Genomic DNA, 21,589 nt, shown 5'->3' with positions numbered 1-21,589 from the left:
GGTAAACTGAGAAAAAAACAATTAATTTTATTTTAAATTTCTAAAATAACAAATAATTTAAGACAACTACTTTTAAAAATCACGACAGATAATTTGAGATGGCCGGAGTAACCTCTCACTCTTTAAAGTGGGCAAAAAGATATTTTTTTGCCAAAAAATTAATCCCTATAATTATTACAAAGAATCATGTAGAGAATGAGGTGTCCAAAAACCTAGAATAATACATGTATGATTATTGATTATAGACCAATTATTTAAAAAGACAAGTTGAGGGGTCAGAAAGTAAATAAAAATTCTATTTCCCAAGATTCACACACTTAAATGCATGACAATGATGCATGTGAATGACTATGACTTTTGCGGGCCCTAACCTTTTTAAATAAATGCCATCACATGATCCAAAAACCAGTAACCAAAAGGCTAAGTCAAAAATATCAGTAAACCAAGGAACGTATTGATTCTTTTTAGCTAACTTCAAGTTGTTTATTTGAATTTAAAAACAATATTTGGTACAGTATTTGCTATAGTTTAAGTGTTAAAAAAACAATTTATTGGAGTTTCTCCATTGATGCAAGGTAAGTTAAGTTCTCAAGGAGAATCCAGAAATTAGTATATGTAAGTGAGGTTAGTCCTTTATTCTGTATTAGCTCATCTCTATTGTTTTTCTGTCTCTTTTTTCTCTCTCTCTTAGCTCATATTTCTTGTTTTTTTATAAAGATTTGTGATTCTTGGGTGTTTTACAGCTATGTATACATAGTGTTTCTGCTCATTCAATTAGCCAAGAAAGTCACTTGCAGTTCAAGATCATCCCTTTATCAGAGGTATTCCAGATTTCTCACTGTTTTTTTAAAATGTATTATCATTGGTTACCCTGTCTTGATTTCTTTTTTTTTTTTTGGGGGGGGGGGGGGTTTGCTAATTTTGTTGAGAGGTGTTTTTTGCTGGATTGCTATGGCTTCCATTTGATGCCTGAGAATTGTTTATAATTACAAGGAACTTCCAAGCTTTAATCTTTTTAGTTGTTTTCATATATATTAAGAAAAAGAGGGTGGGGGTGGGTTTGGGGTGGGGGTAGGGAGGACATTCTTTATATTCAGTTTGGGTGTTTCTTTGGGTAGGTATGCTACATGTAAAAATGGAGAGTATGGGGTGGTAAATTATATTAAGGCAAAACACTTGGATTGATAACAATATTGGTTGAGATAGCAAAACAGAGGGCAAGTAAAATTAAGTTTCCATGAGTTCAATAGGATCCTCAAGAATCAAAATTTTAAAGTTAGGCTAGTGGAAGTTCATCTTTTTTTTTTTTTTTAATAATAACTTTTAGAATAAGCAAAACATAACGGTTGTGATTTTGCTTTTATTGAGCCCAGGGTCTTCTTGAAACAGTCTCTCTACCTTCACACGGTAGTATAAGGTCTGCATACATACTTCACTGTTGTTAGAATAAGCAAAACGCCAGAAATAGGGCTAACCGTATTGGTAAATATCAAAGTAAATAGAATTTTTCTGGATACACCTCTATGAATCTACAGTGTTATTTTCACCTCGGAATCTTGTAGCGAGGCTTTTCTATTTGATTATTCAGAAATGTATCTCATTTTTTCCAATTTTTCTTTCATTATCAGTTTGCCTAAGAGGTTTAGAGCTATTTAGAGTCAAAGTGTGAAACGGATGTCGATGGGCTTTATTAGACGAACATGAATTACAACAAAATGATTTGTCTCGCTCAGAGAAAGGAAGAGAAAATTTATTCAAAATGTACTTAAGAACTCTAGAATGTGGATGACCCACTCTTTGATGCCAAGTTGTCATGGAATCTGCAGTGGAGGACATGTGAACTTGTGGAGTTGAAATGGGCCATTCATACAATCCATTTTTATTCCGGCCGCACACCAGTGGTACCCGCGTTTTCAGATCCTTCACGAGAAAACGAAAAGGAAAGAATTCAACAGAGGTTAGATTGCCTTGACAAAATTTAGAAACAGAGATGAGGTTACGTTTAATAGCTGGGGCATATAAAGTTTGAGTAAGCTTAAAAACATTATTTGATACCTTTTACTGAGTGGAACCAGTATGAGTTATGGGAATTTTGTTACCGTCACCCATAGAGATGTCCTCATTGCCATGATATTCTTGAAAATTATGCGGCGCAGTGGTGATGTGGTGAGTGGCACCGGAATCTACAATCCACGGATTGGCTGTAGTGGTGAAGCCAGATATGTAGTTGGCTTTGGCCTCAAAATGATTGTGAGATTTGGATCGGCAGACACTCGCGACATGGCCAATCTTGTTGCATAACTGACAACAAATAACACTGGTGTTAGCATTATTCGGGGGCTGCCATTGTGGTGGAGCATTGGAGCGCGTATTCTGACGCCATTGTTGATTGTTGTTGTTCTGGCGACGATTGTTGTTGTTGTTGTTATTATTGTTGTGTTTGTTGCGAGTGACAACTGCAGCAGTGATCGGACTGGAATTTTTCTGAAGACTCTTCATGGCGAATGAAGAGTTCATGATCAAGCAACTTTTCATACAGTTCTTCATAGGTGACAGTGGTGTCACGCGAGCGAATAGCAGCTGAGATTTCACGAAACTCAGGACCAAGACTGCTAAGGATTTTGACAATGAGCTCGGAGTTTGACACAGGGGCACCAGCAGTGGCTAGTTCATCTGAAAGAGACCGAATAGCTTGAAGATATTTGGTAATGGAGCGAGAGTCTTTGGTGATCCGGGCAAGTTGATCACGCAGGCTAAAGATTCCGGTTTGGGACCTATTTGCATAAGCAGTGTGCAAGGCATCCCAAGCCGTCTTAGATGAGTCTGCCGCAACAACCGTGGAGGCAATGGTGGGGTCAACAGAAGCCATAAGGGCATTTTGAATGAGTTGGTCTTGACGGAACCAAGGTGCGTAGGCCGGGTTGGGGATATGTTTGTGCCAAGGGTGTTAGTACGGTTAGGAGTCGGGCTAGATCCATCAAGGTGACCATAAAGGTTATGGCCGTGCATAAGCATGGAAAACTGAGCTTTCCAAGTGGCGAAATTGTGGCTGCCACTAAGTTTGATAGGTAATTGGGAGGCGGGATTGAATTGAACTATGGTATTGGTGTCAGCGGTGTTGTCCGCATTAACAACTCTGAGATTGTTTCCATTGTTTGCCATTGAAAAAAGAATTTGGTGTAGAGAAAAAAAATTGATCGTACTCGTTAGAGTTATATAGGCTCTGATACCATATAAAGACTTAAGAGCTGATGGAAAAACTGTCTTCTGTATTGAATAGCAAGCTGAGTATATATACAAGTTTACCTAAGACTACTCCTTGTATTAGGAGACTTATTTAACGTAAAGGCTATCAAAATAAACTAACTGATAGATACTCTCAATGAGAGAATAAACTTTAGATCTACTTGTGTAACTAAAAGGATAAACATAAAAGATAAAGACTACTAGATGAGAATTCGTAACAATCTGGTAAGAGGAACTGGTGTTCCAATAAGTGTATCCAAAGATGACATGGTTTGGTGTAAATTTGGTAGACAAGGAGATTGCACTAATTAGGTTGGGTGAGAGGGAGTCAAAGGTGACCATAAATGAGTTTAGTTGGTTGTAGTTGAAATTAAAGATAGCGGCAAAAACTCATGAACTAGTAGTTCAGAACTAAGTGACAATTTCTTCTGTTTTTGCCCCATCTGTTTGGATCTTTGTCTAAATGAAGTGGTTAAGAATCAAAGGAATAATCCCTGTATGACAATATAAAACCTTCAACTTTTTCAGCTTCTTGATCCTACCAATGTACTTAAATTTTGGTGCCAGCTGCAAGCACAAACTGTTGAATATCTGCGTCTTTAACAATAGACTTATGGTGTTTACTTTGAGATCTTAGCTAATATAAATGAATCCTGTATGCGTATAGAAAAAAAAAGTATTTTTACAATTAGATGATACAATTTAGTTACAATAGCACTTATATTGGATATTGTGTTTGTCTGGAGAATTTTTATGAATATTTGTAATCTGGTCAATGGATTTAAATAACCGTCATCAACTAACTTGGGATTTAGGGGTAGTTAGATTGATTGATTGATTGATTGATTGTTGCTTCTCCTAGAAAAGAGAGAGAAGTAAGCTGATTAATACAAACTTGGATTGACTCAGTTAGTTATTGGAAGGAGTAAAATCAATCTGTAGTGACTCATTCATCAACTGATACAAGGAGTAACATCAGTTTGGGAAAATGCAGCAGCTGGTTGAATTATGTATTTTTGTTGTTATTATTGAGGATTATGCCATTTGTTATATTGTCCATATTGTTGAATATAGCAGTAAGTTTTACAGTTTGATGGTTATATCTGCAGAAATAAGGTGTTTGTATGTTGCTGAAGAATTTCATGGAGGATAAGCAACTGAATTTGAGTCAACCCTTTCTGTCAGTAAGACGAGTCTCTCCAACAGCGGTTTCTGGGAGAGATGAGACGAAGAAAACTGAATATTCTCTCCCCACTGTAACTCATCCTCCTCGTTACAAATCAGAACTGAAGTCAGGTCCAGTGAGGAACCCAGGAGTTGTACCTTTCCTCTGGGAACAAAGCCCTGGAAAACCCAAGTACGAAAGCAAACGGCAAATTCGTTCTTCTGAAAAACCACCTATTGCCCCGAGACTTCCCCCAGGGAGGAAGCTGAAAGATAACCAGGATTCTGATAATGCTCACGAGAGTCAAAACATTAGGAAGAGCCAAATAGGAAATACTCAACATTCCACACCGAGCTGCATGAATTTGGAAGAAAAGGCGAAGAAGATTGATAGTATTGACTGCTCAAAAGAAATTAAACAGGATAAGGAAAAAAGTGAATCAGAGGATGGTGATGAAGCATACATGGATGCCCCTGATAAGCTTTCGAGAACTGAATCATTCTTTCTGAATTGTAGCCTAAGTGGCTTAAGTGGATTAGACGAGCCAGCAGCAAAACCATTTAGTATCTCGTTAACAGATCCACAAACTAGAGATTTCATGATTGATCGGTTTCTGCCAGCAGCCAAGGCGATGGCTTCAGAAAAGACTTTAGAAATGCCTCACTGTGCGCCCAGGAAGCAACCAGCTGTTCAGGAGCAACCAAGACAACTGAAGAAGGTAGTAAATGGGGATAAGCGACCTCAACTGCGTTATGGACCTAGTTTTGCCCGTCATTATTCCCAGTTTCATGATAACGGCGAAGAAGAAGAAAGTGATGATGACAGTTATGATGATGGAAATGTACCTTATAAAGTTTGTGGATTATTGCCTCGTTTTTGCTTGAAAAGTTCGTTTTGTCTTCTGAATCCTGTACCTGGTATGAGCGTACGAACTCGAGTGCCCGCATCTCCTGCCAGTAGAACACGAACTGGATCATCATCTACTGCTTCTTGTAGCGGATCTGAGAATGAGGATAAGAATGATGTGAAAAGCTGGGACATTTCTGCCTATGCTAATGATCGTTCTCAGAACTATGAGAATAAAGCAATCCCTGGCTCTAATGAAGAAGGAAATAATCCAGAGCCAGTTTGCTTGGGGTTGCAGAAGAATACCAGTAATAGCTTTCCTTATCGGAACGATGCAAGGGAAGCGGATTTAGAAACTCCTCTGGCAGAGAAAACTCTGCATGTAGATATTGTACATAAGGTGGAATCTCCAATTATGAAATCATGTTCTCCTACGATGGAAAGACCGTTTCACTTACATGATCAGGACCGTGAGATTCTTAAAAAGACAACAGAACAAAAGCCCGTGGTAGATTCTTCGCTTAGCTATTTCACTAAGCCTGTGGAGGGTATAACTTCACAGCAAAATACTCAGAAGGAAGTTTTCAATCCACCATCATCAGCAGAAAAATTGAATGGAGGGGAAATGATGGCACTGATGGTTTCTGGACAAGCTCAAGACCATTACCAGGACGAAGTCACCTCAGCGAAACCAAAGAATGATGTTAAACGCAGTACAAGAAAGCAAAATGTTAAAAAGGAAAAGTTAGAGAACTCAAGCATGGCACACTCGGTGCTTCCTGCTCCCCCTCCTTTGCCAAAATCTCCATCAGATTCATGGCTTTGCCGTACTTTGCCTTCACTGTCCACAAAAAATGCATCTTCAAGATTATATGTTGGGACAGGAATAAGTCATGAAAAACAATCTTGTAAGACACTATCTACTGATCCCAAGTGGGAAACAATTGTTATAACAACAAAGGGACATCAACAGTATCCGCGGTATTCTGAGGTAAACACTCCCTCTCTTTCTGTGCTCAAGTTTGTGCACTTATCTCTTCAAACCCCCCCACCCCACCCCCCACCCCCACCCCACCCCTTCCTTCTGTTTTAACATTTATCTCCAATCTACCAGGAACGAATGGCTTTGACACCTATACCAGAAGCTCAATAGAAGTAGAGGATTTTCTGAAGCCTGATTTTTTCCCATGCTTTCCTGTGTAAATGAAATAGTTTCTCGGGTAAATCAATCAGTACAGCGGGCTGCAAGATGATTGATAATATTCGGTTTTGGTCTGATTCTACACTTCCCTTGTCCAGTTATAATGGGTTTGCACTGTAAGTTTTATGCCCAATGCATAATATACTGTAATTACAGCACGGAATAAAAAGTCTTTGTACAGGTAAACATGAGAGTCAATCAACATGAATCCCATATATGATTGATTTATAATAAGAAGGTTTCTGGTTTACATGTATAAGTTCTATCTTCTCTGCTCTTTAAGGTTGACATCCTGCAAACTCTGGTTGTTGATCATACTTGTCCAAGTCAATGCAATGTATTACAGAAAATCATTTTTATGCTGTTTGGCTCCGTTAGCACACTGGTTGAACACTCAACAGTGGTATTTTTCATGATATAGGACCTCAGTTACAGTGAATCAAACTATTAAACTTCAAATTATCCACCTGATGACGATGACAACAACCACAAATCCACTATAATCCCACATGTGGGGTCTGGGGAGGGTAGTGTGTACGCATACCTTACCCCTACCTTGTGGAGGTAGAGAGGTTGTTTCCAATTGACCCCCGGCTCAAGGAACAGTGAAATCCACCCAATGACACCATATCCAATTAAACTCCAAAAGCTTTAAACATAAATATTAAAGTTTCAACCACAACATCCAAATACAATTCAAACTACTGAAGCTACAATGAAGTATTAACATCCGAATTACATCAAACTAGTAACAGATGTTCCGAAAATCACAGGGACATGAAACTAGACATCATTATCACCGGGGACAGCATCATTTACCGGCTCATTGTTATCAAAGTCGATCTGTCGAGAAACTGGCAAACGAATATTATTATTCTTGACAGACTTCACCATCCACTTAACCTGAGCCTTGAGCTGTTTAATATCTTTGTCAATGCGCTTGTAATCATCATTCTTCTCTTGCAGAGACCTTTGACTTAACTCCAACAGCCTCTGTGTTATCTCTAATTGTCTTTGCATTGTCTCCAACTTCCTCCGTGTTGCCTCCAACTCATCCTCCGGCTTATCCTGATTCACAGAGGACTGCGAAGAAGAAGAAGCACCAGAAAATCTAAGCGACTGACGGTTAAATGAACGCTGCCCATCTTGATCGTTGATCGACCGACTCCGAGTGTACTCCAAAGCTTTGTTTATACTCATTCTGCAGGAAAAGCAATTACTATTATACGCAGTCTAACCCTACAATTCTGCAAGAGACTATTTTCACGGCTCGAACCTGTGACATCCTGCGATTACTATTATTATATAAACTTCTAAAGAAAACGAAATTAGAGGAATGCTTGGACCTTACATATGTTTGCTCAGCCTGTGATTCAACCCAAACCCTTTTTCCATCCTTCTTTTTCTTTGCGTGGGTCTCAGGAAAGACCTCATCACTAGACCCATATCTCTTGTACACCTTTTCATGCAAAAGAAAGAATAGGAGTTCATTGGAAGTTCCAACAAATATAACTGAAAACCAATATAAATATATCAAGAAAGTTACCAATCTCCTCCTGGTCCTCATAGTGACTAAACCCTCAGTGTGCAACGAGCTGTCCTTTTTAGATGCTCGGGCAGCCTTTGCCTGGGAGGTCTTCCACTGAATGACCTTACTATCACTAAAATTTTGAAAATGCGCATTGACACTTGGCTCGAACTCTTCATGAGCAGTCCGCAAATGATATTTTTCTTTGAACCCCTCTTTATAAAGATGAAATTTAACAATCTCTGGTTTCAACAACTTTCTACGCTTGCAATTTCCACAAGGACACCTAATCGTGCCTTCATCACCAAATTGAGAAAGCGGTTTGGCATAGTCAATAAACTTAGCTACCCCTTGTATAAATTCTACATCCAATCCTCCACGATTAGGATAATTTCTATTATACATCCATCTATGCTGTTCAGGTTCCATCTACACAATCATGAAAAAAAGGATAAGATAATTCACTTCTTAAAGTTTTCAATAAAGCAATCTTTTAGATATTTATTCTCAATAATTGCTACTTGCCTGTGACTAAAGAATTAAAGTTTCAAAGCATATATCCTAAATTTGTTATTCTCAATGCTTTGTTCTTCGGCATTACAAGTTTATTAAATATTAAAATGTCTGTCATGCGACTTTATAATTAGAGCAACTGTAAAATTTTGGTGTATTACAGAGAAAACCAATGCCAACTATAGAGTAGAAAATTTTCATCACCTAAATGGAATTGGAAACGCAACAAGAATCACAAAGACAGCAGAAAACTATAAATATCAATTTAAAAAACTAGCACAAATCAATTTTCTATATTTTAGTCATTTACTTTCGATAAAAAAACTAAGTCCTATAAGGTACCTGGGACTGCCACTAAGCTCAAAGAAGTGGATAAAAGTGAGTGTCATCAATTAGTGGATAAGATTACCAACAGGATAAATGTTGTATACCCAAAACTTTTATCATACGCTGGTAGGTTACAGGAGATTAATGCAGTACTCTTCTCTATTTACAACTCTTGGGAGTTCTATGTTTATACTACCTCAAAGTGTTCTGAAGGAAACTGATAGGAGGTGTAGAGATTACCTCTGGGGAAGCTCTGTAGAGAAGAGAAAGGTGCCTCTAGTAGCCTGGAATAAAGTATGTATACCAAAAAGTATGGACTCAATATTAAAGGGTGCAATAAGTGGAACATTGCTTCTGTGGGCAAATTATTATGGCAATTGGCAGAGAAGGAAGACCTGTTATAGGTCAAATAGGTACACGAGTTTATATGAAAGCAAATACTAACATATGGACTCATGTACTTTCTCGTGATTGTAGTTGGTATTGGAGGAAACTGAATTCTCTATAAGTAGAAAAGATGGAGTGGTATCATAATGGGTAAATATGCTGACTGCCTCTGGGAAATGCTCAATCGCTAGCAGTTATATTGCTATGTTGGGAAACTTGACTAGACTACCTGCAACAGAGTTAATATGGAGCTCTCTATTATGCAGGTAAAACACATAATGATTCTATGGTTGGCTGCTCAGGGTTGACTGCTTACAAAAGATAGACTTTTGAAATTACATGTTATAGTACAAGACACAAACTGCTGCTTATGTAATGAAATGGTTGCTGAAATCCAAGATCATCTGTTTCAGGACGGTCGATGGACAACAGAATTGAGGACTTCTATACTTCAATGGACTGATATGACAATTCCAAGGGGAACTGTAATACAGGTGTTGGAGAAGATCAAAAGAAAGCACTGGAAGTTTTAAAAAAAGGTAGTAGCTGCAGCAATTTTGAGGGCCTTGATATATTACACTTGAAAAGCCAGGAACGGGAAAGTGTTTAAAGGAATCAATGTAAATACTAATTTTGTGATGACACGGTTACAAAAGGAATTTACAGATAGGATAGACATACAAAGGAATTCTAGGAAAGCTAGAGGTTGCAATTCTTTGCTCCAAAAGTATTGTAATTAGCGATTAGTAAGAGGACTAAGAGTACGTTGCACTCTTCCTAGAAGGTGGTAATGGTTCTAGGTGCTCTTTAGATTGTATTAATTTGTTTGTTAAATGATAATATTTCACAGTAACAACAACAAAAAAAACAAGTCCTTGTTCCACATGTGTAAACAGTAAGAACAATAAATTAAATTACCTATATAAACTAAATCCTAAAAACTAAACATCTGAATTAATAATAAACAAGATTACCACATATAAACTAAACCCAAAATACCAAAAATCTACATAAACAAACAAACTAAAACAGATATCACCACTAAATTACCTAAATAATAAACCAAAAAAAACGCTGATACATCTGAAACTAAACATCTAAATAAATATCTAGACAGATCTCAGAATTAAACATCTACATAAACAATAAACAAAATTACCACATGTAAACTAAATCCAAAAACTACACATCTATATAAACAAATAAAAAACAGATGTAAAAAAAATCGAAGAAAAAAACTGCTGAATACAGATCTGGACAGGGAAAATCTTACCTGAGTGAAGGAGGAGGCTGCCGGTGGAGTTGAAAGTCGAGGAAGAGAGAAATGACCGAAGAAAAAAGAAAAAGAAAAATGAGAAAGAACGAGGGTTTCGTCCGTTTTATAACATTTATTTTCCGAGGGAAACCGTGAGTCAGTCCCGCCAAAACTCACTTTTATTACTCTTCGTACTTTGCCTTGGTCGGAGCGCCTTATTTCCGACCGAAGCCGTCGGTCGGTTGAAATTATTTAATTTCATAGTATTATAAATATTCGTGTTTTCCGTCTAATCTCACTGAACTGCTGAGACCTTTCAATTTTAGGAAGGCTAGAATGGTTAGGAATCACAACAAAAATGGTCCCGAACAATGAATTCAGGCTCAATGAAAACTCTCAGAAATTATAAAGACTATGAATTTTTGTCTGTCAATCATGTAACGTGATTGCTTATTATTGGAAAGTATTCACGAGGAAAATTATTACTTTTATTTGCAAAGTGACTGATAGGCAAACAATGTTTCCTTTTCTTCCTCAAAAGTTAGAAAAAAATACTAAAATTATGTGATATGATCCTAACCAACCGTTATAATTCTGGTATTCTAGGTAGGAAATTGAGTCCTCAATAAAAATACAGTCTACAGATATAATAGAGTAGTAAGAATGGCTATGTTCTTGGTTTCTTCTTTGGATGGTGATGACTGATGATAGCTGCAGTGAAGTTTACTCTAAAGGCCTGTTCTTGCTCCGCCTTATCATTTTCTCAGTTTTAGTAGTGTCAATAGTGGTATTTGCATGTGGTGATCATCCCGAAAAAGACTCGACTCCATCTGAGAAGAAAAATAAAATCAAGCTAAAGCCAACTAGTACTCATGTTTCTGATTGCGGAAGTACTGGTAGCAAAATCGTGTGTATTTTGGTGGTGCTGGTGGTTGTGACGGTGGAAGCGGCGGCTATCAGAGGCAGAGCCAGCCCTTTGGATATGCGCAGTGAATCCTGAACCATAAATTTTGAATGCAGTATTATAGGCTGAAAGTGCTTTGTTGAGTTTCCTTATTATTTTCTTTCGTTTGTCCGCTTTACGTTTACCTTTTATTTTAAAACCAATCATCACTCCTTAATTAATTATGTTAGTATTCTGTATTCAAAATCAGAAAAACAGAAGACGTGAGTTTAAAAAAATAAAAATAAAAAATTCTGAGCCCACAAGTTTCTTGGGTGTCCTTAAAGTTTTAATCTCCTCACAGATAGGGAGTTTTTCCAATTAAAGTGACATTAATGGATTTATGAGATTATTTATTTATTTCAGAGTCGCTATTTGGAATAATTTATGGTATCCCAAGTCACCGGTTTATTGTAAATCCCAAATCGAGTAAATTGACTCTTATTTATGGTCTACGAACACAAAAGACCAAGTAAGGAATTCTATTAACCCGAGAGAAGGTGTGAGGCACTCCCGAGTTTCGTGGTTTTAGCACGATCGCTCAACTATTAATAATTGGCCTAATTATCTAATTTATTACATGTTTTAATCATATTGTGCATTTTTAACCTTTTAATTATTTTAATCGCTTTTTAGGATTTATGGAATTATTTCTTGAACAAGTTATGATGACGTACACTCATCGTTTTGGTACACATTGCAAACCGCGCCACATGAAATGCACCCGCGATTTACGACATGTTTATTTTTATTGTTATTTGAAGTTACGGCCGAGTCACGTGAAACGCACACTCGAATTGCTATTTACATATCATGATTACGAAAACCGTACCCATGGTCACGATGATTTTATTAATCGCGCCTAAAGCAAACTAGGAGGTTCAAGATTAATGAGTAAACGTAGAAATTCACGCCGAAAATTACGTATATTTACCAAGGTGTTTTGAACTTGAAGAATGGGAAACATGGAAAGGAACTAATTAGTCTGATCAGCTTCTCTTCTTGATAGAGACTTATCCCCACCAATAAGATTTGACCAGCTATATAACACTAAGCTTCGTTCTGAATCATTTACATTTCAGCAGAGCAAACACTTGACCAAAATCTTAGAGGGGTTCAAGCAGATAGCATGAAGGCTGAAGCAAAATACTACAATAAAGCATTTCATTTCTCAAAAATAATTTCTGAACCATGGAAAACTAGAAGAACACCAGTAACAAGGTAATACCTGGATTTTTAAGCTGTCAAATATAAAACCTTTTAAGGCATATGTTTGCGACTGGACTGACGAAGTACTCAAGAGCAAATGAGCCTTGATTTACCAAATGAAGTACACAGATCCTTTTATATATGAAAACCTCTCTAATACAAAGGCGGAAGTTCGACAAGAACTCATCGGGAACAAAGGACTCATCGGCACCTCAAACTACCCGGAAGGCTTCGAACCTCAAGTGACTCGAACACCAACTTCAAGCGAGGAACTCAAACTCACCGGTGACCTCTGTTTTGAGGTTGAAAGGGAGGCTTTTTGCATTCAAGCTGGCGGCATTTTTAGGAGTTATTTCGGACAATTTTTAGCTAGTTTCAATGGTGGTTTGTCGATGTTGCTCGACCATGGTTGTCACCAGACTGTTGGCGATGAAATGGGATGAGGAAGCTGGAGATTGAGGTCGTTTCTTCTGCTTTTTCCTTACTTTGTTCAGAGATGACGATCTCTGTTGGTGGGGATGACTGCCGTTCTTCTTTTTTCAAATGCTGTTATGCAGCTTCTCTTCTTTTTGGGTTCTAGGGATTTTAGGTCTTAGTTCCTCTTTAGGAATTAAAGAATGAGATATATAAAAGATGTGGGTCTGTGGAGGAGGAAATCTATGGTCGTCCAACGGGACGGGACGGGACGATATTTAAGCGGGATGGTAGCGGGACGGGACGAAACGGGATGGGACAAACGGGACGAAACGTCCGTCCCATCCCGTCCCGTTAACAAATGGGACGGGACGGAACGGGACGGGACGGGTTCGTGGGCCTTAAGTGTATTTGTTTTTATTTAAAAAAGGCGTATACATACGGAGACACCTAAAGTTGGCACGATCTTTCACTTAGACACTTAAACTAGGCCTCTTTCCAATTAGACACGTTTTTAGGCAATTTTCATACCAATTAGACACGTTTTTTGCTGGTGGCATATAGCGTGACTTCAAACCTATGTAGGCGCGTGAAGGATTCCAATAAGTGATTTTTCCTTTCCCAATTAGACACATAACGGTAACATGGATTGTCAATTATTATTTAAACCCTAATCCCTTTCCCAATTCTTAAATAACCTATTTGTTCGCTTCTCTTCTTCTCAAATTTATTCAGGCAATTCTCCTTCTATTCTTGTCAATTCTTTTCTTTTCTTCTCTTCTTTCTCTCGTTTCTGTTCTCTTCTTGGTATCAATTAATTTCTTCTCTTCTCTTCTTCCTCTCATTTCTGTTGTTGCCGTGTTTATTAATGTCGAACTTCTCGGAATCGACGAACTCATTAATGTCACCATGCGCTGCTGCTCGAATCTGTAAGTGTGGTGTTTCTCCAAAGTTGAACACTTCTTGGACCCAATTAAACCCTGGTCGTAGGTTTTTTGCTTGCAAAATCGGAAAGGTAAATTGTTTGTTCATAATTTGTAAATTCTGTTTTATGAATTATTTTCTTTGATAAAAATTGATTAAAAGTATTTAGTGATATTTGTAGAAAAAAGGTGGATGTAATTATTTCTGTTGGTATGACGATGAGATGCCTACTCAAGTGAAGAATATAATTTGGGGTTTATTAAATAGAGTCAAAGCTTTTGAAGAGGAGAAAGTTCGAGCAAAAAGAAGACGGATCCTTTTGACGATTATTATTGTATTGTTGGTCGTTTTATGGAAACTGTATGACTGATGTACTTTGGTTGTTTTAGGTGTTGTTGATTAATATGTAATGTTGGTGATGTTGCTTTAAACTTCTGTTTTGAAACTGTTGTTGTAAATATTTAGCTGTTGTTGCTATAAACTTTTATACAATTGAATTTTGTTATAAACTTCTGAATTTTGAAACCGCTGTTGTAATATACAGTTGCTGAATTTTGAAAGTGCTGTAATACACAACTTATGTACAAGGCATAGAACCATAAGATGCAGTTTCAAAACGCAGAACATATAGACTGAAGTTGCTGCTCTATAGACTAATTATTTAGAACATAGAGTAACTATTCTGCTAAAACTACCATAATTCATATTATTGTTCTCGTTGGATCAAACATGGAATAAAGTCAGCAATCCTTAACACGCAAACCGATTTTAATTTACAGATCAACAATTAAAGCAAAAAATACATATATACCGAATTTCTTACTTGTTTGTCCTAATTTGAGTCTCTTCTTTCTGCGTTCGACCAAGATATTCTGTTATACTTTTGCCACTAAATAATGTATGGGAACCTCATCTCAGTACATCGAAGAAATACTAGTTACATAAAACAATCAACTTTATCAACTATGCCTCAATCTCAACCTAGTAGGGTACTAGGGTTCAATTATATGAAAATACTTTGCGTCAATTGCGCTCTATTCAGGTTCATTTCATTCCAATACTAAATAATTTGACTACCACCGACAAATTAGGATTCCAATACTATGAATTCTCAAAATTATACATTTATCCCTACACTTGCTGTAAGTGCAACAACAAAAACTAAGCCTTAATCTCAATCAATTGGTATCACCCATATGGATCCTCTCATTTTGTTATGTTCTAAGCCAAATATGCACTGATTTTGTAAGTTTTTAGGTCCTTTAAGACAACTTCCCTCCATGGGGTTTATGATTAGTACGTCCAATTTTATCACGTTCAGCCATCATATTATTACACCTACCATCCGTGCACATGGAGGTCTACTCACCAATTTTGACCTTTCATTTTCTCCTCTATGCGTTACTTGCACCATCTGTTGGATGTGATTATTTCTAACTTAATCAAATCTTATAGAGTTATATATTCATTTTAACATCCACATTTTTACGTTCTTCATTTTTGTCACTAAGCTACATTTGCATTTCATCATTAGCTACTCTGGGACGTGCTTGTTTGATGACCATTTCACTAGTCTGATTGGACATGATTACCTAGAAACAACAAATAAATACCTAATGATCTCATTTTCAAAGTTCTTTATTCCACAACATAATTTTCTTACTTTGTATATTTCTTCCTTTTATGACAGTAGATGGATGTAAAACCTAAAATTAAGATAGGAAAAATGAAAATGAAAGAGTGTTACGGAAGTGTCATGTGAGAAAAAGGATGTCTAACAAAGTGGAAGACAAGTTCTGTAGAAGGGTTTTAAGACCAACAATTTTATATGAGAACGAATGGGCCTTTAAGTACCAACATATCCACAATCATTAAAGTTTAGTTCTTTCAAAAACTAGATCCCAAAATATAATAGGTTGCTGCTACATAACATATAGACAAAATAAGTTCCTAAGATACTACTTCTTGCTGAAGTTTGCCTTCATCTGCTGCAACTGGGAAGTTGTGACAACATCTTGACCCTTCCACCTCAAGCCTCTAGCCTTAAAACCAAAGTCAATTCCTGTTGGAGCTGCACTCTTATAAGTTGAACCACTTGCCATAACTCGTTGGCTTGATGTTCCGGGCTGCAGTTTGCCAAATAATAAACCTCAATCAGTAAGTTATTTCTAAGTCATATTATAGATGAAATATGTATGAATATGTACATTTAGTATTTGAGTTCCACTTGCAGCTGTGTAGATGCCAAAACCAACATTTTTGGACCTTTTTTGTGCTCCTTTTTCAACATCTTCTTTACTTGCACCCCTTCCTCTCTTTTGGCTGGTAGTTGCTTTACCCTTTGGAGGAAGTTGACTACCTAATCCTCTTCTAGTAGGTCTGCTTGAATCTGTTGAACTTGGTGTTGGTTGACTTGAGCTTCTAGCTTCATTAACCCTTCTAACCCTTGTTGTATCAAAACACACAGAGTTTGTAGGTTGGCTTGAGCTTCCAGCTGCATCAGGTTGGTTAGCACCTTGTGAGCTTTGGCTACCTTGCTGTGAAAGCATCCAATTTTCAGCCTACATAACATTGAGCAACATATTACATAACAGTGATGGAAATAAATTACTGGATTCATATGAACAACAGGAAACATGTGATAGCAATGGGAAATATTTGACAAGAAACGTTTACCTTACAATATCTTTTGTTATGTCCTTGTTGATGGCACTTGGAACATGTCATTTTCACTCCACACTTGGACAACTTTCCATATTTCTTTTTTGGTTCATCTTTGCCTTTTTTTCTGTTCCTCTGAGGTCTACCAGACATGGGTTTAGGTTTGGGAGGCTCTATCTTAGGATTGTTGGTTTCAGGCCACATCTTCATATTTGTCATAAGCTGGATGAAATACTTGTATGCTTTTAAGAAGGTATCCCTCTTATACCAATGCTCCACTGCCTGTTCAAGTTCTTCGTTTATGTGATAGTATGCAAGAACATCATATTGACATGGAATACCCCTCAACTGCCAAGCTCTACAAGTGCAAACCTTATCAGTCAGATTAACTACATGCTTATGCAATCCTTCTCCAATCTCAAATCCAACATCAACATTCCAAAGGACAGTTCATTTTCAAGCAAGCTCTTTACTATCCTCTAATAATAGCCTTGCCATAGGTGATATATCAGATATCTAAGTATCAGCAAATTTCAACATATCCACTTGCTTAGTCATTATTTTCCTTCTAATCTCTTCCAACATAGTTATAATTGATTTATGCCTAGAAGTTAAAATCCATGAACTAAAGGTCTCACACATATTATTTTCAACAACATCACACTTGGAATGCACTTCAAAATAAGCTCTAACCCATGACTTTTTTGGATAATATAACAAATTCCTACAAATATCCTTACCAAGTTTGTTCATTTTCTCAAGATCCTATTTAAATTTAACTTCATAACTAGATTTAGAGTACCCCCAAAATTGTTTTCTCCTTTCCTCTCCTTTCCATTTCTTATGCCAATTAGACCAGATATGCCTGGCACACATCCTAAATTCAGCATTAGGTAAAACTTCATTCAAAGCTGCAGCAAATCCCTACACAATAATTAATTCAAATTACAGCAGCATATTACTACACACAACAGAATACTTAACAGCAGAATTACTTAACAGCAGCAGAATACTAATGAACAGCTAATTACTACAACATCTAGTTACTTAACAACAGAACAAAATACTTACATTTTGCATATCTGCCATCACAGTCAATCCTTCTCCAGTTCCCAATTGCAAATCATCTTTCAAGTAGTTGATGAAAAAACTCCAGCTATGTTTTGTCTCCCGGTCCACAACTGCCCATGCTATAGGAAACATTTGCTGATTTCCATTCTTGCCAACATCAACTAGAAGCTCACCTTTACAAGCACCCTTTAAGAAACAACCATCAAAACCTATGATTCTCCTACATCCTTCTAACCAACCTTTCTTCAATGCATTAAAGCACACATAAAAGTAAACAAAGAGATTTTTTCCTGGCTCAGTTTCACTGTCCATCCTTACCCAACATGAGCTACCAGGATTGGTCTGTTTTATCATATCAGCATAATCACATAACCTTGCAAACTCTATATTCCAATCACCTATGGACTCTCTGAGAACACACAGCTTAGCCCTATAACAAATTGTCTTGCCAACATACAATCCTAGCTTGTCCCTACACAACTCCTGTATTTCCCATATCCTTATGTGGGGCTGCTTAGTTATTTCATCTATGAATTTCTTTGCAACAAACTTTGAAGTGCATAACTTATTCTTGTTTGAAGTATCACATTTGTGTACTGGGTAGTAGTTCTTTACTTTAAAATCACCTGAATCTATATCAATACAAGCATAACACACCCATTTGCATCTCTTTGATTTACACTTAGCCCTCACCTTATGTGGTTCATTTGGTCTCAATTTAATCTGCACCTTGTACTCAATTGCACAATTTGCTAATGCTTTCCGAACAATCATCCCAAGTTCAAATATAGCAACTTCACAATCAGGATCATACCTGATTTTTGTACTCCTCCTTCTTGCTGGTATATCAACACCAGGAATAGCTTCAAGATCTAACTCTTATTTGCTATCTTCACTATCAACCTCTGAACTATCAATAAATTGCTCATCACCACCTAATTTACCTACATATCTTGAAGTCTTGTTTCTTCCAATATCCTCAAATCCTCTGTCAATGCCTGCTTCTCCTAGTGGTATCTCATCTATTGCAATTGGTTTTTTCCTCTGCTTGCCCTGCCTCTTGCTCCTCCTTTCAGCCCTTGGAGATCTCAATTCATCATCAACATCTGAATCATCTTCTTCAGGAAGAACATCTTCTTCTGATTTACTACTCTCAACATCTGATTGCACTCCATCTTCATTAACATTATGGTCTGGTGGTTCATCTCCATCAACAACATTTACAGTTGGTTCAGAAGAATTGTGAGTTGGTTCAGCATCATTCAAAGTTGGTTCAATAGGAGGCTCAATAGGTGGTTCAACAGCATTGTGAGTTGGTTCAGTAGGCAGCTCAATAGGTTCTTCAGTATTTGTATTACTCCCAGGTGTTGCCCTAGCTTTAAATTGGTCATTACCACCCCCACCTACTTCTGCCCCACATAAAAGACCAACATTTTCTTCGACTACTTTAGGATGACTCTTCCCATGATGCAAATAAACATCCAAAATATCACCATGTTTTAAATCTTTCACAAATTCATATAACTGAAAATCAGAAAAGACTTTGATAAAATCACCATATTTTTCCTTTTGACAATAAAACCCTTCGACAACTACATACCCAAGGTCTTTAGCATAAGCAGACAACTCGACAACACTAAAATGGTCTTTATCGATAGCAACATCAAAAGCATCTAATTCCCCTTTATATATTGGGACAAGTTGCTCGATAAATGTACCCCCGTAGTGAAAGCGAGTTAAAATATAGTCATCCTCCATAATATTCCCTTACATAAGATGACAAGGAACCAACACAAAGGAAAACCCCAAAAAAACCCTAGCTTTATCAATAACTTACAAATAAAAAGCCCTAGCTGTAGCAATAGAAAATAAGGAGAGATTGGACCTTGAAGCGTTGTAAATACGGTGAGAAATCAGTGGAAATACTAGATTCCAACACCATTGACCAAAAGAAGAAGAAGCTTAACCGTGGTAGGACCTTTCTTCGGTTTCATCAATGGTAAAAGGAACAATGGTAATATGTTTAGATCATTTGTTTAGGGGTAGTTATTTGTATTTTTGTGGAAATAACACTATATAGCTGAGGTGGACAGTGAGGTGGACAAAAAAAATGAGGTGAAACGATTTATAATGGTTACTTTTGCCACGTAGACGAAGATTGCAGAACACGTGCTTGGTTAATTAATAAGCCAGCAAAAAACGTGTCTAATTGGTACGAGAATTACCTAAGAAACGTGTCTAATTGGAAAGAGGCCTAGTTTAAGTGTCTAAGTGAAAAATCGTGCCAACTTTAGGTGTCTCCGTATGTATTACGCCAAAAAAAATCTAGTTTTTTGAAAATTACTATGTTTTTAAAGTTTGCAACGGCTAGATTTTTGACTTATTTAATAAACTTAAATGTTACTATGTTAAAATGAAAATTAGAAAACTAAGTAAAGAATTATAAAATATTAAAACAAAAGACTTGTAATGAAATATTCTAGTAATTGTAAATTTATAATAGAGTTATAATTTATTTAATATAATTTCAAAGTATTAACTATTAAGTAACTAAGACAATTCATAAATAAAATTCAACGCTTAAAGCCTTTTATTTTATTAATAGAACTTTCAAATCTCAAATACAAATATAATTCTTTTGAAGAGCACCTAATCTAAGCAGCCACATTCTAGGAAGGGTTCTGTTTGAACTAGGTCTCTTAGTAGCCAATTACAAATTATCATACTAATATTTGTAAGCTCCTATATAGCTTTTTTGTAACTTATCAATAATATCTCTCGGTCATTCTGCTGGAATTGGTAATGTTGATTGATGTTCCATGAGCTCCATGCCGTCATCGCTCCCAGTGGTTAGTAGCTCATTGTATTCTTCTTCTTCCCTAGTGGTTAATTTTTCAAAACCAAGATTTCTTCTTTCTGCATTAATCCAATCTCTAAATAATACGAAAATCTCTAGACTGTCCTCCGCTAATGAATGTCTATGATCTCCAATTTGAAATCTTTCCGCGCTAAAAGCACTCTCCGATGCTAGTGATGATGCTTGAATAGCCAGGATATCTCGGGCCATAATTGAAAGTGTTGGAAAAGCCTTGCCACACTCCCTCCACCGTGACAAAAGTTGTTCCTTGCCTTATTCGTCTTTAATATTTTCCAATCCTTGATTAAGATAAGAATCAAGTTCATCATCAATAGAGGAATCAAAACCTGTTATATCATCCATATCTTCCCATAAAACTTCTGCTCTAGACTTAGAAGTAGAAGGAGCAGTTTCACAATCAGTTGTATCCATAGATTTATATTTATCAAACATTGATCTAGCATAAGAATATATGCTAGCTTGACAGTTTTCGAGAGATGGTTGTTAATTTTCTTGAATTTCTAAATTCTCATAAATTTTACGAACAAGTCCCTTTGCACCTCTTAGTTTTAAAGATGGGTTAAGTAGAGTAAAAATTAAATAAACTTCGGGAATAGGGAAAAAATACTTTTTAAATTTTAAAATCATTTCTTTAATGGCCGGTGCATAAGTTGGATTTGTTTTATACTTACCAAATACAACAGAAATTCCACAAATATACCATAATATTTGTGTAACAGTAGGATAATATATACCGGAAAATTGTTTTGTAGCATAATAAAATTTTTCTAAAAATTTAGTAAGCTCTCTGATCTCATCCCAATCAGAATCAACAATTTGATCAACAGGGTGAGCATTATGCATATTAAATACTTTATGGATAGGCATCCGATAATCATAAGCAACTTTAAGCATTTCATAAGTAGAATTTCACCTAGTATAAACATCTTTTGGAACTTTTCTAAATGGAAGGTTAGAACTAGCACATTGTTGAGCAAATTCACGAATTCTACTTTGTTTATGAGCACGAAAAATATAGCCA

The 21,589-nt window shown here is 36.7% G+C and overlaps 2 protein-coding genes across 6 annotated transcripts; one reads left to right on the top strand and one right to left on the bottom strand.

Moving 5' to 3' along the window:
- The first annotated feature begins 410 nt into the window (after positions 1–410).
- On the top strand, positions 411–6,714 carry LOC104218389 (uncharacterized). Of its 3 annotated transcripts, none has more exons than XM_070150544.1 (4): positions 411–624; positions 744–821; positions 4,356–6,248; positions 6,372–6,714. In XM_070150544.1, exons 3-4 carry the CDS (start codon positions 4,371–4,373, stop codon positions 6,408–6,410), a joined length of 1,917 nt encoding a protein of 638 aa, XP_070006645.1. In that variant the 5' UTR covers positions 411–624; positions 744–821; positions 4,356–4,370; the 3' UTR covers positions 6,411–6,714. The 3 variants fall into 3 exon arrangements, with proteins under 3 accessions (XP_070006645.1, XP_070006644.1, XP_009767174.2); XM_070150543.1 differs by having other exon boundaries at positions 427–615; XM_009768872.2 differs by lacking the exons at positions 411–624; positions 744–821 and adding an exon at positions 2,929–3,068.
- A 374-nt stretch (positions 6,715–7,088) lies between these two features.
- On the bottom strand, positions 7,089–12,807 carry LOC104218390 (uncharacterized). Of its 3 annotated transcripts, none has more exons than XM_009768875.2 (4): positions 12,640–12,807; positions 8,005–8,415; positions 7,805–7,917; positions 7,089–7,659 (listed from the first exon to the last, which is right to left on the bottom strand). In XM_009768875.2, exons 2-4 carry the CDS (start codon positions 8,413–8,415, stop codon positions 7,242–7,244), a joined length of 942 nt encoding a protein of 313 aa, XP_009767177.1. In that variant the 5' UTR covers positions 12,640–12,807; the 3' UTR covers positions 7,089–7,241. The 3 variants fall into 3 exon arrangements, with proteins under 3 accessions (XP_009767177.1, XP_009767175.1, XP_009767176.1); XM_009768873.2 differs by lacking the exon at positions 12,640–12,807 and adding an exon at positions 10,487–11,516; XM_009768874.2 differs by lacking the exon at positions 12,640–12,807 and having other exon boundaries at positions 8,005–10,480.
- Between the last annotated feature and the right edge of the window lie 8,782 nt (positions 12,808–21,589).

The sequence above is a fragment of the Nicotiana sylvestris genome, chromosome 7 (assembly GCF_000393655.2).
Source record: "Nicotiana sylvestris chromosome 7, ASM39365v2, whole genome shotgun sequence".
In the NCBI taxonomy this organism is placed as follows: Eukaryota; Viridiplantae; Streptophyta; class Magnoliopsida; order Solanales; family Solanaceae; genus Nicotiana; species Nicotiana sylvestris.
Note: the sequence above shows the minus strand (reverse complement) of the source record. Positions and strands in the feature narration are given on the sequence as shown.